This window comes from Hydra viridissima, unplaced genomic scaffold (genome assembly GCF_058129835.1).
Source record: "Hydra viridissima isolate aposymbiotic clone 2 unplaced genomic scaffold, HvirCarnegie_v1 scaffold_2, whole genome shotgun sequence".
Lineage (NCBI taxonomy): Eukaryota > Metazoa > Cnidaria > Hydrozoa > Anthoathecata > Hydridae > Hydra > Hydra viridissima.
Genome location: NW_028324301.1, coordinates 7,250,001 through 7,265,478, shown reverse-complemented (window position 1 = coordinate 7,265,478; position 15,478 = coordinate 7,250,001). Strand labels below are relative to the sequence as shown.

General features: G+C 31.9%; 1 protein-coding gene, 1 long non-coding RNA gene and 1 pseudogene across 2 annotated transcripts; 2 read left to right on the top strand and 1 right to left on the bottom strand.

Moving 5' to 3' along the window:
• Window positions 1–1,646: 1,646 nt before the first annotated feature.
• LOC149891727 (uncharacterized) lies at window positions 1,647–3,110 on the bottom strand (annotated as a pseudogene).
• A 2,827-nt stretch (window positions 3,111–5,937) lies between these two features.
• Window positions 5,938–9,825, top strand: LOC145185941 (kelch-like protein 5). The gene is made up of 5 exons (XM_080061985.2): window positions 5,938–6,885; window positions 7,004–7,144; window positions 8,449–8,629; window positions 8,708–8,907; window positions 9,083–9,825. Exons 1-5 carry the CDS (start codon window positions 6,030–6,032, stop codon window positions 9,412–9,414), a joined length of 1,710 nt encoding a protein of 569 aa, XP_079918111.2. The 5' UTR covers window positions 5,938–6,029; the 3' UTR covers window positions 9,415–9,825.
• Window positions 9,826–10,535: 710 nt separating this feature from the next.
• On the top strand, window positions 10,536–13,237 carry LOC149891726 (uncharacterized). The gene is made up of 2 exons (XR_016449556.1): window positions 10,536–11,355; window positions 11,552–13,237. It is a non-coding gene; the product is annotated as an uncharacterized LOC149891726 (long non-coding RNA).
• Window positions 13,238–15,478: the final 2,241 nt, after the last annotated feature.

Below are 15,478 nucleotides of genomic sequence, written 5' to 3'. Positions count from 1 at the left end.
TGTGAAACAGAAGTAAAAACTATACGTTTTATCTTGATCACCAAGTTTAACCTTAAAGTAAGTCAAGTAAACTCTTTTGACAAAGTCACAAATCTTCATTCTTTGACTTGACATTGCAACATTCCTACAAATGTAATAAAAATTGTCTGGAGAACTCAAAAATCTCCTTTGTTTTGATCCCATTACATTGAACTGAGTGGGGTGGTAACTGTAACTTTTCAAGTGATAACTACAATGTTTTTGGGTTGGTAGTGGAGGCGTACTTATGTGTGTTCCTTTGACCACTCAATCAAATAGTAAATGAGGTACTGATTGGTTGACCGTTAAACTTTCATTCGTGGGTTGATTTTGAGGGGGGTAAAGTAATAGGCACCACATAAAACTTCTAGTAAAACAGCCAAAAAGGCAAAAAGTGCTCATAAGCCGTCGCCGCTTTGGTAGAAGCACATAGCTCACTTCACAGTCAACTCAGACTGACAATAGTTCACAACCACAACACAAGCCCAACCACGAAACAACGATAGGTTTCTGAAATATGTAGCAACAGGTTGAGCAAATATGGAATTTAAAACATCTGTTTTTGATGTTTTAAATCCTTTGAAACCTAAAGCTTTTATGTTGAATGTTTGAAGAAGTTAGAACACCGCCTTGCGAAGAAATAAGTGTCAAAGTATTTTTTTTTTTTTTTAAATACTTTAGCATATTTTCTATTTCAAAAATTATGGTTGTGTAATCTATACTTTACAAAAAATAAACTTTTATTAACACTTCGTTTTAGTGACGTCATGTGTAACTAAAATGCAATCATCTCCATGCAAATATCGTTGTGTTTGCATGGAGAAAAGAGTAAATTTCAAAGAAATAAACATAAGAATATCTTTAAATAGTATATTATCAATATTCAATTTCTTTAAATAATGTTTTACAGTTTTTTGAAATGTTCAGCCATTCAAGTTGAGAAACTTTTCTTTTATCGAATGAAGGTCTTTTAAATTTTTTTGTATATTTTATTATTTAATAACTGTTCTCAGAGGTGTAATGATGGATAGAACATGGTTCAAAGGTATGATAGATTAATCTCCAAATTAAGCCCATTAAAAATAGGGTGCAAAACTATGAAGGTAAATGAAAAGGTTTTTTTAATCTACATATCTAATGTTTCGCATCTTTTTTTACCATCTGCCATAGTGAACCTTTATGGAAATCTTTTATAGCAGATAGTAAAAAAGGTCCGATTCGTTTTCACAGCAAACTCATCCTGATACAAGCATAAGTTTTTAAACTTTTTGTTTGCTTTTGAATCTCGTATTTTTTATCTTTTTTGTTAAATCCTTTTAAGTTTGTGGGTAAAGCATTGATAATTGACTTAAAATCGTGATTAAAAAAATGATTAAAAAAATATGATGAACAATAAGTTACCCACATAACGCAATAGTAGTACCCACTAGGGTGTCCCAAAAAAAAAAAAAAATTACCTCTCAAGCTTTTCCCATTCTCTAAGGTCTAAATGGGCTAAAAATACCACAGAAAAATTTTTTGTTCCAGTAAAAGTGATATCTGTAAATTTTCATTTTTCAAAAAAAATGCAATTTTTTGGAAAAAAATCATGTATTTTAGAAATTCTCTTAAAAATATATATTTCCAGTTTAAAGAATTAAATATTTTTGAGTTGTTTCTTTGTCAGGTACTTCTTCAGCTTCTTTCTGTTGTCTTTGGCAACCAGCATGAGGTTCTGTTTCATGTTGTCCGACCTGTAGCCTTCAACAAAGTACTGGATTAGTTGGATATTCCTTTCAGCGCAGTCATTGACACATTTAATCGACTTCAAAAACCTTTTAAATATATCAACTGTCTGACTGCCATCTCCGCTGATCCACTTCTCCACCTCTTCAACAGGGATCTCACATACCTTGAACAAGATCCAGCTCTGGGAACCTACCAGCTCAGTAAGCTCTGTTGACCTGCTAATAACCGGTAGCTTCAATTTCCCCATATGAAAATGGTCAGGAACATCACACTTGACCAACTTTTCCAACATTTTCTTCTTTACCTCGTTGTCAATATCATCGTCAGCTAGGGACAGAATAACTAACTGTTCTGTTAAATACAAAGCATGCCGCTGCATGCTGGAAAGAAGGGCCTGTCCAAGTTTTGGGTAGTGGTCCCTTATGTCAAACGATGACTTAAAGGCAGCCAAGCCATTTGAAGTGGACTAGTTGACCATACAGGAATTTAAGAGCCAGGACCCATAACATACAGAAACAAAGAATGCCGCTGTCTTTACCATCTTCTTCTCTTCCTCATTCAATACCTGGGCTATCTTCTCAGTCATCCTCAGGGTCAGCAGGTATAGAGCATCTTCCATGAACCTTTAAAATAAATTGTTATTAATATTAAATATGTAAGAAAAATTTGAAAATGTACTTTCCCTTAAACACAAAAATTATTGATAATATACTATAACTGTATCTGGCTTCATGGCAGGCTCCAGGTTGATAAAAATGAAATCCAGGCACATCTCCACCCAAATAGAAGATTACTAGCTCACAAAGTTTCTTGTAGTCCTCCCTGTTAAATGTCTCTATAGTCAGTGCCCTCTTGCCAAACTCCAGGGCCTCCCTTGCAATGTTGTACAAGGATGATCCGACCTGTAGCTCATTCCAATCAAACCTAATGATCTCCTCCATCTTGTCTACCTCCTCCTTGATGTGTGGCCAGGTTTTCTGCAGTCTTAGGTAGAGTGCTCTCCTTGGCCCCTTTGTTTTCTCACCAGTAAGAGCCTCCATAAAATGAGAGGTGTGTTACTCCAACATGTGTCGCCTGCATAGAAACCAGAGTAAAGGAATGTTGAGGATGTTTGTGAGGATGTTAATGGCCCCAACAAATACTCCAGTGTTGGAAGCAGTGGTGTCACAGCATATGGCAAAGATCTGATCAACAATATCGTAATATTCTAGGAGATTTAAGATCACATCTGCCTGGTCAATTCTCTTGGAGCTTTCAGCTTGAACTACTCCAAGGAGAATGTCATTTGTGTCGTCAATATCAGGAGATGTAACACTGATTGCAATCCTTTCAACAGTAACAGTTATGTTCAGGTTTTCCTCCATCTCTTTGATCTGTTTGCCCTCAAAATGCAGGACAAGCCTCTTTCCCTTTAAGGTTTTCATTATATCTTGTCTTATCTGGTCTCCTAGTAATTAAAGAAGAACCAGCATCAGGTTCAAAGGAAGCCTCAGAAGAACCAGCATCAGATTCAAAAGAACCCTCAAGTTTACTTAGAACTAGTTCCCTTGTCGAGGAGCTTGCTGCTCTCCTTAATGAACTCTTCCTGTATCTTATTGAATCTACCAATGTTCGAATCCCAGTTTAGATCTCTCAGATGGATTAGTTTGCAATACTTAATGTGGAGCTTCAGAATCTTATCCCTGATTATACATAAAAGAAGTTTATTAATTACATAAATATTGGTTATTTTTTATTTATTTGTATTGGTATTTAATTATCTATTTGTTTGTTTTTTGATTTACTTCTTTGTTTAATAACATAATTAAAAGTTACTTTATTTTTTACCTGACAGCAGCTCCAGAAATGAGGAGTTCTCCAAAACCAGCCTTGTTCCACACATCCATTACAAGAGAAGTAACACATTTATGGTTGGGATCTTTACAGGATCTACACTTGCAGATACGTTCTTTGCCTGGAAAACTTTGAGAACAAGCTACAACAGTTTTTGTAGATTTGAACTTTAAAGCCTTGGAAGATTTGATAAACCTCTGAGCACATTTCCAATGATGGGGAGCTGGTTCGTTGGCAGCTGGTTGATAGGATACTTGAGAAGAAACAGTAGCCTTCTGGGATTAGTCTGTATCTTCCTCTTTTTTCCTTTACTCTTGTCTTTCTTACGATGACGGTCCATTTTAGAAATTACAATTAAATATTAAAATATATAACATACTTTAATTTATCTATTCATTCAATCATTCATTGAACAATTATATTATTCTTTGAATCTTTTTTTAATTTTTAGCTATGTGCAAAATACATTATGTAGCATGGAAACAAAAGTAAACTTGTATGTTGTACATATGTAGTACCCACGTTATGCAATAGTAGTACCCCACGTTATGCAATAATAGCCTAAATCAATTTGACCTGAAAAAATTGCAAAACGAATGAACCAACTCTATTTATTTTCTTCTAATGCTAAATGTAAATAAATTGAAATCTATTTTAGGATTGTTAAATTCAAAGTTTTTTTGAAATTAATTTACCAAAGTTATATTAATTTCAGTTACCATTTATTTTTTAAGTTACCATTTATTTTTGTAAATCGACTTTAAACGGTAAACTGAGCCATAATTCAATTTTGAATATCTCAAGAACTGCTTTGAATTAGACGCCTAAATTTCTCCAGGAAAATTATTTGATTGAGCTCTTTAACTGTTTCAAATTTCAACAAAATCAAAGAGGCATGGTTGAGTTGATATGAAATAAAACCTTATGAAGTTGATATGGAATAAATCTAATCGTTTTTATTTTCCCAAATGAAGCACTTTTTTCTTTTACTCATAAAGTGTATATTAACATTTTTGTGTGTCTAAGAAAAGCAGGTATTATGTATATCCATTTACAATTAGAACCAACTTATTCTGGAGCCAATAGACGGTTACAAGGAAGGGAGGGGGTAGCTTTCCAGTCACCACCCCTCTTGTAGAGCTTTTTATCAGCTTATTTTTTAAAGTTTTTTTCCTTTCAATGAAAATTAGTATACAAATTTATCTATTTTCAAAAAACATATAGTAATCAACAAAAACTTGAAAAAAAGTTTTTTTGTCATTCAAATTGGTGCACTCGCTCAGCATTTAGCCCATGGGAAAATTCTCGACGGGTTTGTTTATATATATAAAAACAAATAAAATTTTTTGAATGATTTAAAAAGTGCCGCTACGACTAGCAAATCTTATACGTAAATTTAAGTATTGTTTAGATTATTTATTGTTTAGATTGTTCAGATTGTTTTAGATTTAGATTTAGTTGTAAGTTTATCATTTTTAATGGAGATTTTCAAAAGTAAGTTATCCAGACAAATTCCCTTAGAACGACTAATAAGAAGCGTGTTTAAAAGAGTTAAAATGTTATGTTTATTGGAATTCTTAAACATGAATGATTAGATAATGACTAGATCTGGTTGATTACAGATGAAATCATTTTTATGAAATACCTTTCCAGGCTGATAAAGCTCTGACAAAGCTCTCCTCCAATCACACTTCTCCACTCACTAACCTAAAAAAAAGTTAAATTTTGGTAAAGTTATACTCAATGTTTCGTGTCAGATTTCGCCTTATAAAACGCAACGGATGTTTTTCTAAAATTTCAATTCGGACAATTACTAGAAATCATAAAAGAAATGTGTTATACTACAAAATTTCTTTCTTTTTCTATTTAAATAAATTTGTTGTATGAAAGATGTAATGATGAGCAGTCGTAACAGTTAAGTATCTAGATAATGTTCCAAATTTTTTACATTTGTTTTTCTCACAAAAAAAGGTTTCAGCTTTTTACTCGGCCAATATTTTTCCACTTGTATTCTAATTTTTTTTAAATATTCATCATTATTAACGCTAAAGATTAAACTGGTAAAATTAAATGTACATGCAAACGCTGTAAAGAGATCTGTATCACAATTCATATACACTAAAAGCTGCTTAATGTTAAAGCTGCTCACTAAAATGATATTTGAATATATTTTATTTACAAATAAACATTCCATAATATAGAATGAGTATGATATCTTCCATTTTATGTGCAATAGCTTTTCCTTTTGTTTAGTTCAACTTATGCTAATTTAAGTATATATATATATATGTTATATACATAATACATAATGTAATCTATTTAATAAAAATGTTTATATAAATGTGCTTTTCAATATTTTATGATATTTTTTATTGTAGACATTATGAACATAGTATCTCAATAAATAAGATGATGCTGATTTCTTAACATGTATTTTGGATTTTTACAAGATGGAAGAATCAGTCGATCGTATCATTTATGAGTCAGAGTCATTTTCAACCCTAGCTTTTAAAAAAATGGCAGAGTTCCGGAATCGTGAGGAGTTTACAGATATAATTTTGGTAGCTGGATGTAAAGAAATTCCAGCTCATAAAGTAATTATATCATCACTGTGTGACTATTTTAGTGCAATGTTTAGAAATGAGCTCTCTGAAAGTCGGCAACATGTTGTAACAATTAATAATGTTGATCCTGATGCATTAGAATCTTTAATAAACTATGCTTACACAAGCAGAATAGAAATTCGTGTAGACAATGTAGAGAATATTTTAGCATCTGCTTGTTTGCTACAAGTAAATGATGTACGGAATGCATGCTGTACATTTATGAAGAGCCAATTGCATCCATCAAATTGTTTAGGTATAAGAGCATTTGCAGATGCTCATGGCTGTGAGCAGTTGTTTGACATTGCAAATAATTATGCAAAAGATAATTTTGCTGATGTTTCAAGAAATCAAGAGTTTCTATTGCTCAATAGTGAACAACTTATTGAGATTCTTCAAAGTAATGATTTAAATGTCATAAAAGAGGAAGATGTTTTTCATGCTTTGTATTTATGGGTTAATCATAACTTAGACAGTAGAAAAAATCAGTTACACAAAATTTTACCATCTGTGCGAATGCCTTTACTTTCACCTCAATTTCTTATTGATGAGATTGTACCTATGATCAAAAATGATGAAAAATCTAAAGATTTGCTTATAGAGACAATGAAGTATCATTTACTACCAGATCGCTCACTAAGAAATAGTTTGTTAAACTCCAAGGCAAGGAAAGGCACAATTGGTGTGTTATATGCTGTAGGAGGTAATATTAAGTTTTTGATTTATGTGCCCTACTTTAGTATATTTATTAATTTAATATTTATTAAATGTAATTTAAACTATTTTATATTATCAAAAGTATACAATAAGCTTTGTTAAAGGTATTGATGAAGTGAAGGGAGCAGCCACTGGCATTGAAGAGTATAATCCCCGTAAAGATGTCTGGTCTCAAGTTGCTTCCATGGAAACCAAAAGATTGCAATTTGGTGTTGCTGTTGTTAACAACAAACTTTATGTGACTGGTATGTATACACTTTTATAGAAAAAGTCCAAATCTTTGAGCATCAATTTTTATTAATCAGGATTAATAAAAATTAATGCTCAAAGATTTTCATTTGTCAAAAGTAAAAAACATATACAAGTTAAAAAGTTATGGACTGAGGTGCATAGTTAATAATCAAACCAGTTTCTGATAATCAAAGAAAACAGAGTTAAATTAATTGATACACTAACCTTTAGGCTGTAACTAGTAACTAGTAATTGTAGCTCCAATAGTATTGATTATTGCTAGTATAGTAGCTAACAGTAAATAATTTTGGCACTAGTATTAGTGTTCTGTAAGATGTAAATAACAAATGACTAATATATAATAACTCACAGAATAAATAATTTAATAAAATATTTTGCTATATTTATTAATCAACACAGTTCTTAAGATCAAAAGGTTATTATTTTTCTTTCATTGCAAAATACAAACTTTGAGTATTTATGGAACAATAATGGGGGAAAATGTTAAAAATTTTGTGCCAAGACTACTGTTGACTGAAGTTTTTTTTACTAAACATGGCCATACAACCCAGAGTTAAAGTCGGTACATTTTTACTCACTCCAACTCATACTCCAGAATTTTTACTCACTCCAACTCTTACTCCACAGCTCTGAATCTAACCCTACAGCCCTAATTATAGTTATTATAGTTATAGTTATTACAATAGTTAATTAGTTATATCACTTAAAGCATACCAATAATCTTGTTAAACTTTTTAAATTGGGCTAAAAAAAGCTATTGTTATTTTATGGGAATATTGTCATGTTAATAGTTAGAAAGTATTTTGTAAAGGTAATAACTACATGCTCAAAGTCTTACATGAATAGTTCACATTGAAAGCATTTTTTTGAGTAAAAAGATTATTATCAGAAGCCTTTATAGCTATTTGAGAATATGTTCATATTTTAAAGAAGCTTTTCATTTAGAATTTTTTCAAAGTTTTGGGATATTAAGTTTACACTTATGTACTCCATACTTTTATCGTCAAAAACATTTACTACATCATCAGTTTAATGAGAAAAATGGTTGCTACATCAGCAGTTTAGTGAGAAATAGTTGCTACATCAGCAGTTTAATGAAAAAACTAGTACTTACAGTCTGTAATAAAGTTATCTTTTTCTTTATTGAAAGCTTAGAGACTGCCCAATTGGAATAAGCAAAGGTTTTTCCAATGTTAACAAGACTAATACAGATTATTATATTTCTAATATTGTTAGATATGAAAAGAATTCTAATATTTTACTTTGATAAAAAGTTGTGAGAGTTTGATGCTCTTAGGAGGACGGGATGGACTCATGACATTAAATAATGTTGAACGTTATGACCCGAAATGTAATAAGTGGGAAACAACAACACCAATGTTGACTCATAGACATGGATTGGGTGTGGCTGTTTTATGTGGGCCTCTATATGCTGTTGGTGGTCATGATGGATGGTCTTACTTAAACACTGTGGAAAGGTTATCATTCAATACATACTTGTATTTCTTCAAACAAACCAACTTTGTGAAAGACTCAAAATCATCTTTTTTTTTCAGATTTGATCCTCAAACTTCACAATGGTGTTTTGTTAAAGAAATGAATACACCTAGAAGTACAGTTGGTGTTGCTGTTCTAGATAATAAAATTTATGCTGTTGGAGGACGAGATGGGTCTTCTTGTTTGAATTCTGTTGAAGTATATGATCCACATACTGATAAATGGAAACTAGCAGCACCGATGGTCAAAAGAAGAGGAGGTTATAATTATAATTAATTATAATTTGCTTTTAACTTACTTTTTTGGATTCTATGCAGGTGATGTTTATTTCACTTGATTAAATAGATAATTGATCCATCAAATAGTCTGTTCTTTATCTAAAACAACGTTTATAATTCTTAAACTAAGTATTTCATTTTGTTTGCATTAATTAGGAGTGGGCGTTGCAGTATTGAGAGGGTACTTATATGCAGCAGGAGGTCATGATGTTCCTGCTAGTTGTGAATCCTCTAAACAATTTTCATCTGTTGAGCGTTATGATCCTCGCAGTGATCAATGGAGTTTAATTGCTTCAATGAATAATTGCAGAGATGCTGTTGGGATGGCAGCATTAGGGGATCATCTCTATTCAGTTGGTGGTTACGATGGGCAAGCATACCTAGATGCAGTTGAATCTTATGATCCAGACTCTAACAAATGGGAGGATGTAGGAAAACTAGCCCATCCTCGTGCTGGTGCATGTGTAGTAGCTCTCAAATTGAATTGAGTTATATTCAATAAGTTGTGGTTATTTATGTAAATGTACATATTTGTATGCTGTATATATATGGTGTATGTATATAATTCGAATTTAAAGTGATTTATTAAAATGAATAATTACATTGTGTTTTAGGCAATTTATTTATCAACATTTAGTTAATAAGTTATTTATTTCAATTTATTACTACTAAGAAGTATTCGATTTACGCTTTCTACTGCAGCTATGATATTATCTGACAACCTTTACTTTCATTTGTAATGTTACGCTTTTTAAACTTGTTTTCGCTTTTTTTCGTTATTATTCATACGATGTCATACCAACGATTTTTTACAGTCCATATGATCTGGAAATGTATTTTCTAACGATTTTTGTGCAATTATTACTTATAATATGTAAATAGCTAAAAAGTTTACAAAATGAACTATTATCTGTCGTTCTCGGTCTTTGGAATAGTTAATAAGTATTCAGTAATATTATTTTGTATTAAGCTGTCTTACAGAAGTTTTCTTTACAAATCTGATACAAATTAATTGTATTTACTTTTTCATTTTCAATAGTCATTTGAACAAAGTTTGTTCCTACGACTACTGCTCAAAGATTTATCATTATTATTATGATCAACTACAAAAATTTATACCATGTGGTTATGGTAATTCTGTTAGTGAGTACCTTTTTATTATTGAGTGTGGGCCTTCTGAAAGTTTACAGTGATTGAGTTATTGTAAATTATATGAAAAAAAATCAAAAGGTCTTTCAACAATATTCGACGGTTTGTTGATTTATGAGAAGATTTGAGGAAAACAGTCTATGATGGGCACAGTGAGTTAAACGGGCCCCAGAACCTACCGGACTTTATCACTTTTAATGAATGGCCTCCCTCAGTTCCAGATCTCAATCCGATGGATTATTCGGTATGAAGCGTTTTTAAAGCGAAAACCTGTGAAAAGCGGGTACTTTTGATGCACCCTGCATAATAAAAAAAATTTCTCAATGATTAAAAAATTCCTTTTTTCACAACCGAGTTTTAGCCGTTTTATATTTACTTTTTTGTTTTGTTTGCATTTGTTGTTATTTTCAAATGAAGAAGTTTATCAAATAGACTTGTTAACTAACATTTTATTCCAAGTAGTTTGTTTAAAAGAATCTACAAGAGGGAATCTAAGCTTGTTTTTAGCAGTAAAATTTAGTTTATTTGTAACAAACAAGAGATTTTTTTTTAATTTAAAACGGGCTCCGGTTGCTTGTTTAAAATGGCTCTTATCAATTACATGATGCATAGGAACATGCTTTGAGACCAAATTATCCCCAGAAATTTTTTTTTTTTTGATTTTCATCAGAAAATTTTTCTTTATTTCAAAAATGCGAAAAATAACTTTTTTTCATTAAGGGGTCTGGGGGCAATTAGGAAAGTTGTTGTTGTTCAAAATAGGCAAATAAGAGGTATGGTGCATATTTAAATTTCTAGTATGTTCCTGCTGGTTTCTAATGAGAAGAACTTACAAAAGATTAGGGTACTTGGAGCTAACCTAACACCTTCGACCCCGTTTTAGGACTACTTCTCCTAAAATTATTTTTTTTTTCTATCATAAACTGGATTAAAATTTATTGACAGATTTTATTTTACCATACCAACAGGCACGATGTGTTTTTATCTAATCTGCCAAATCGGTTGTTTAAAGCTGCAAGAAAAACATCCTCTTGAAGAGCAAACCACCATTGAGAAAGAACCAAGTGTGCGTTGCAGCACATGCCTCAGCTCTTTTTTGAAAAGGTTTGCCACACCAATGTTCTCAAATAAAGTACAGGGAAACCATTAATCTTTAGCAACAAAAGATGCCAAAGCAGCCGAACATATTGCATCTCTAGTTTATTCCAATAAAGAATCCCCAAAAGGAACTATTCGACTTGCTAAAGCATCTGGCGGGCCTCCATTTACAATAACACCCGGTAAATGTTTAAGTAATTTTTACATACATCTATTGAAAGAAAATCTTGACTATTAGGAAATGAGACTAGTTAGATTTCATGAAGTATATTTTTGATAAGTTTCTAATCTCTCAAAAAGCGAATAATTTAAAAGTTTTACCCAAACTTTCTGAATAAAGTTTGTTATAAATATAAGATATGCATGTTTTGGTTTCAGATCAAAGAAGTGCCCAGCCACCATTAAGCGCTCAAAAATTGACCACTCTAGCTCTGGTAAATGTACAATTAAATACGGGCCAGTCAAATATCGGATTAAAAAAACTGCTCAGAACTGTAAACCAAACATCAAGCAACAAGGTGGTAGAGCCAAACTTTTACATCAATTTCCCAAAAGCAGGTCAACACCTGATTTCTTCACCTGCAGTGACATAAAAATCACCGACGGAAAAGGAGATTCTGATACAGTTCGGGTTGTGGCTCACTGCAATCATTTACCAAATCTTGTAAATCATGTTATTCAATCTCGCAAAATTTCTGGTGGCTATTTTGTTAAGCTCGGGATTGACAGTGACAAAGGTTTTCTCAATTTTTGTCTAAGCATTGTCGATACTGCGTTAAGGGATGAAACCAGCTCACTGCCAAAAAATAGCCTCTCACTTAAAGGACTGGCAAGTACTCACTTTAATAATGAACAAATCTGGTCACTGATTATTGTAAAACCCATTCAAGTATGCACCCTTGCACATCTTGTGACGTAAAATCCAAGTGTCTTGCCAAATCTGGAAACTTACAAACAATGGGCTCAATCAAATCTTGCCTCGAGTCTGTTCAGCCATCTGCCAGGGATGTTGCTAATGCAAAGCTGTTCGGCAATAACATTCGAAAGACAATCATCACCAGGCCTCTTAATTTACTGATTTTGGAAGTCATCCCACCGATGGAATTGCATCTCCTTTTCAATCATCTTTTCAAGATTCTTAAAACTGCTTGGATAGAAGCTGTTAAGTGCCCAGCTGCCCTCCACATTCAACTGAGCCCATATCATGGGGGCTAAAACTAAACATTCTTTATCCTTTAAAATGATATCAAACATGATTACTTTAATCCGGTTTTATTAATAAAAAAGTATCCGACCAAATTGCTGTCCCCAATTGAAGAAAGGGTTAAAAACGTGGATGTGCCGCAACAACCTGCTGATACGAATTTAATTCCCAACATTTTTCACGTAAGTGAAGCATTCAAAAGTTTCAACTTAGTTGTGAAGGCTTGTTTCGGATTCATCCTAGAGCCTGACTTCGCTGAAAGAATTGAAAATTTCAAACGGTGTTACTTAATGATAACTGATAACACCTAAAATTCACACCGTCTTTTACCACATCAAGGATTTCATTAGTCTCAAAGGATCCCCTCTGGGACCCTATAGTGAACAAGCTGTCGAAACTGCTCATCAAGATTTTTATCAACATTGGCCAAGTTATAAGCAAAGCAATAATCATCCAGAGTAGAAAGAGATTGCTGTGCTGCAAAACTGACCTGAAAAGTAAGCATCTTTAAAGAACTGTTAACATAATTTGAGTTAATAGAGATAAAGAGCAAAAAATCATACGGTTTATAATGAACATATTAACCAATTCAATCTTTAAATGACGTTAATTTAAAAATTATGAATTTTGATATACATTTAAAAATAGTATTTATAGTATTTGTACTAAAAGAGTATACTGAGCTATTTACTAATAAATTTTTTGTGGAGAAAATCAAAAATCATTTCTTAAATTGTAATCAGATGCTATTTAATGGTAATATAATCTAAATAATAGGGTTTAAATAATTATTTTTTCACCTAATTTTGAAAGTAAAGGTATTTAAGAAGGTTTCTAGAGTCAATAAAAATTTGTTAACAGAGACGTATTTTTTTTTTTGTTTTACCAACTGGTAGTCCTTTAATTAGATTTTTCACAGTTTTTTAGGATTTTTTTACATTTTGGCAGCAGTTTATACCTTAGGAAACACTGAGATTTTCATGCTATGCTTAAGCCAAGCCTAAACACGCTCTAAATAGCAAATCAATATTTTGGTCTATAAAATGAAAACGGTACATGTAGCAGTTAAACAATTATAATTAAAGTTGTTGGTATTACATAGTAGAACACTCATGTAACCATAGTTTTGAAAATAGTGACCGAATATCACAATTATCGGTAACGTTTTGAGGTATAAGTGGGAAAAAACTAACAAAATTTAAACTAAAGCTCCCATAAATCCGTAACCCAAGAACCAATCCAGCTGAAATTTTATCCAAAGTTTGATGTGGTTGCAAGCAACATTTGCACCAAATTTTATCAAACTATATTGAGTGGTTCTCATTCTACAGGTGTTTTTATTGGTGCGCTATGAAGATAAAATTTCATTCAATTTGAACATTCAAATTAAGTTATTTTCCGCCGGCAAAATTAAAAGATTTCAAAATTTGCATCACAGGGTGCCTTGGTGTATGCGATATCACCCCATATAAGTGGCGTTCTCGGGTCAGGTAGGTTGGCATTATCACGATCTATGATAACCGTGTGCTGTTAAAAAAGGTATGATTGATTTGTATGATTGATTAATTTTGCACATTTTAGAAATTACAGCTTGGTGATTATCCTGTGCACATCATCATATAAAAGTATGATTTTACTTGACTTTTGTCTTTTTCAAAAATGCTATAACTGCAGGTATTCAAGATCATTTTTCCAACCTAAATGATCGTCAGCTTTTTTTGAACTGCTCAGAAATACTTGGATCAATGCACGATTCAGTCAGGAGTATAAGAGAAGAAGCTGATAAAGTCACATTTGAAAAGATCTGCTCTAAATGAGTAGTTAAGCGTCAATTGCAATTGGCACAGCTAATCTTTGAACAACATTTATGTGGTCAACGCTATTAGTTTCAAATGGAAAAATTCCGGTCTTTTTAAAACCATTTTTAATTTTATATGCCATAGAAGAAACGATTATGAATGTATTTAAAGCTGCTCATACATTTTTCTTGTTTGTTTCCTATACTTTATGGTCAGTACAAAATTTTTGAAACGTCCTGCTTTTTTAACAGCACCACTATCACACCTTCCTGAACAGCACCAATAGCATCACATAATTGACTATAAATATATTGAAATTTTTGTTTTCTGCTACAAGTTTTCATCTTACTTTTTTGTCGCGCCATTGTAGATAGAATAATCATTTTTATTTTCGCAGTAAAAAGGCGTAAATGGATCATACATTTGACTTACGATAAGTATGGAATCACATATTTTTAGTTCATACTTATCGCACATTCAAAAATACTACATTTATACTATAATGATGAGCAGCTTTGTTAAAATTAAAAACTATTCATATTTTATTTACCTAATTAAGTTCGACTTAAAAGAAAACTTTTACGTAATCCTTTCAGGTTTGCTGAGCTTGCTTGAGAACCCTCTATTTGCTGTTACTTAAAAAAAGAGTATTTTTAAGTACGACCTAATAAATCTGCTGTATTAATAAAAGTAACAAAAAATTGGAGTTTCTTTGTATTCAAATAGAAGTGCATGGCCATTTTGTTTATACATAAAATGTAAGCATAAAAAACAAATTATTTGTCGCAGAATTTTTGTTTAATTTTGAAAACTTACGATATGTCGAATCACGGTAGGTGTGGAAACGACCCCACGTAGATCTGTATTAGTTACGAGGTTTTATGCTACGACATCCTGAAGCAAGCCTAGAATTTTAATAAAAACTTGGCTAGGAAACTTATTTGACTCGATAGATGTTGAATGATAAGGATAATTTTGCCCTAATGCAATATACAACATAAACGAGACAAGCATTACTATCGTCTCTGTTAATGCCATTACTTAAAGTAATTGCGATAAAGGTCTGTATGACTTCAAAAATGTTAAATATTTCATTTAAAATCTTGTTATAACATGAACCTTTTAAAAAACGCAATGAAACTACTATTTATAAAGATACGTTTTTAGTCATGTTATTAAATACGTAAATAGCCAAATTTATCCACAAAGTTATATATATGCGTTATACAATTGCCACATTTGACGAAAGCTTGAGTTAGATTTATTCAATTGCTTTTTTGTGGGAAATTGTTGGTCACGTAA

Coding starts and splice junctions, on each gene's coding strand:
- LOC145185941 (XM_080061985.2), top strand. CDS start 6,030: ATGGAAGAATCAGTCGATCGTATCATTTATGAGTCAGAGTCATTTTCA. Junction 7,145..8,448: donor CAACAAACTTTATGTGACTG/GTATGTATACAC, acceptor TGATGCTCTTAG/GAGGACGGGATGGACTCATG. Junction 8,630..8,707: donor TACTTAAACACTGTGGAAAG/GTTATCATTCAA, acceptor TTTTTTTTTCAG/ATTTGATCCTCAAACTTCAC.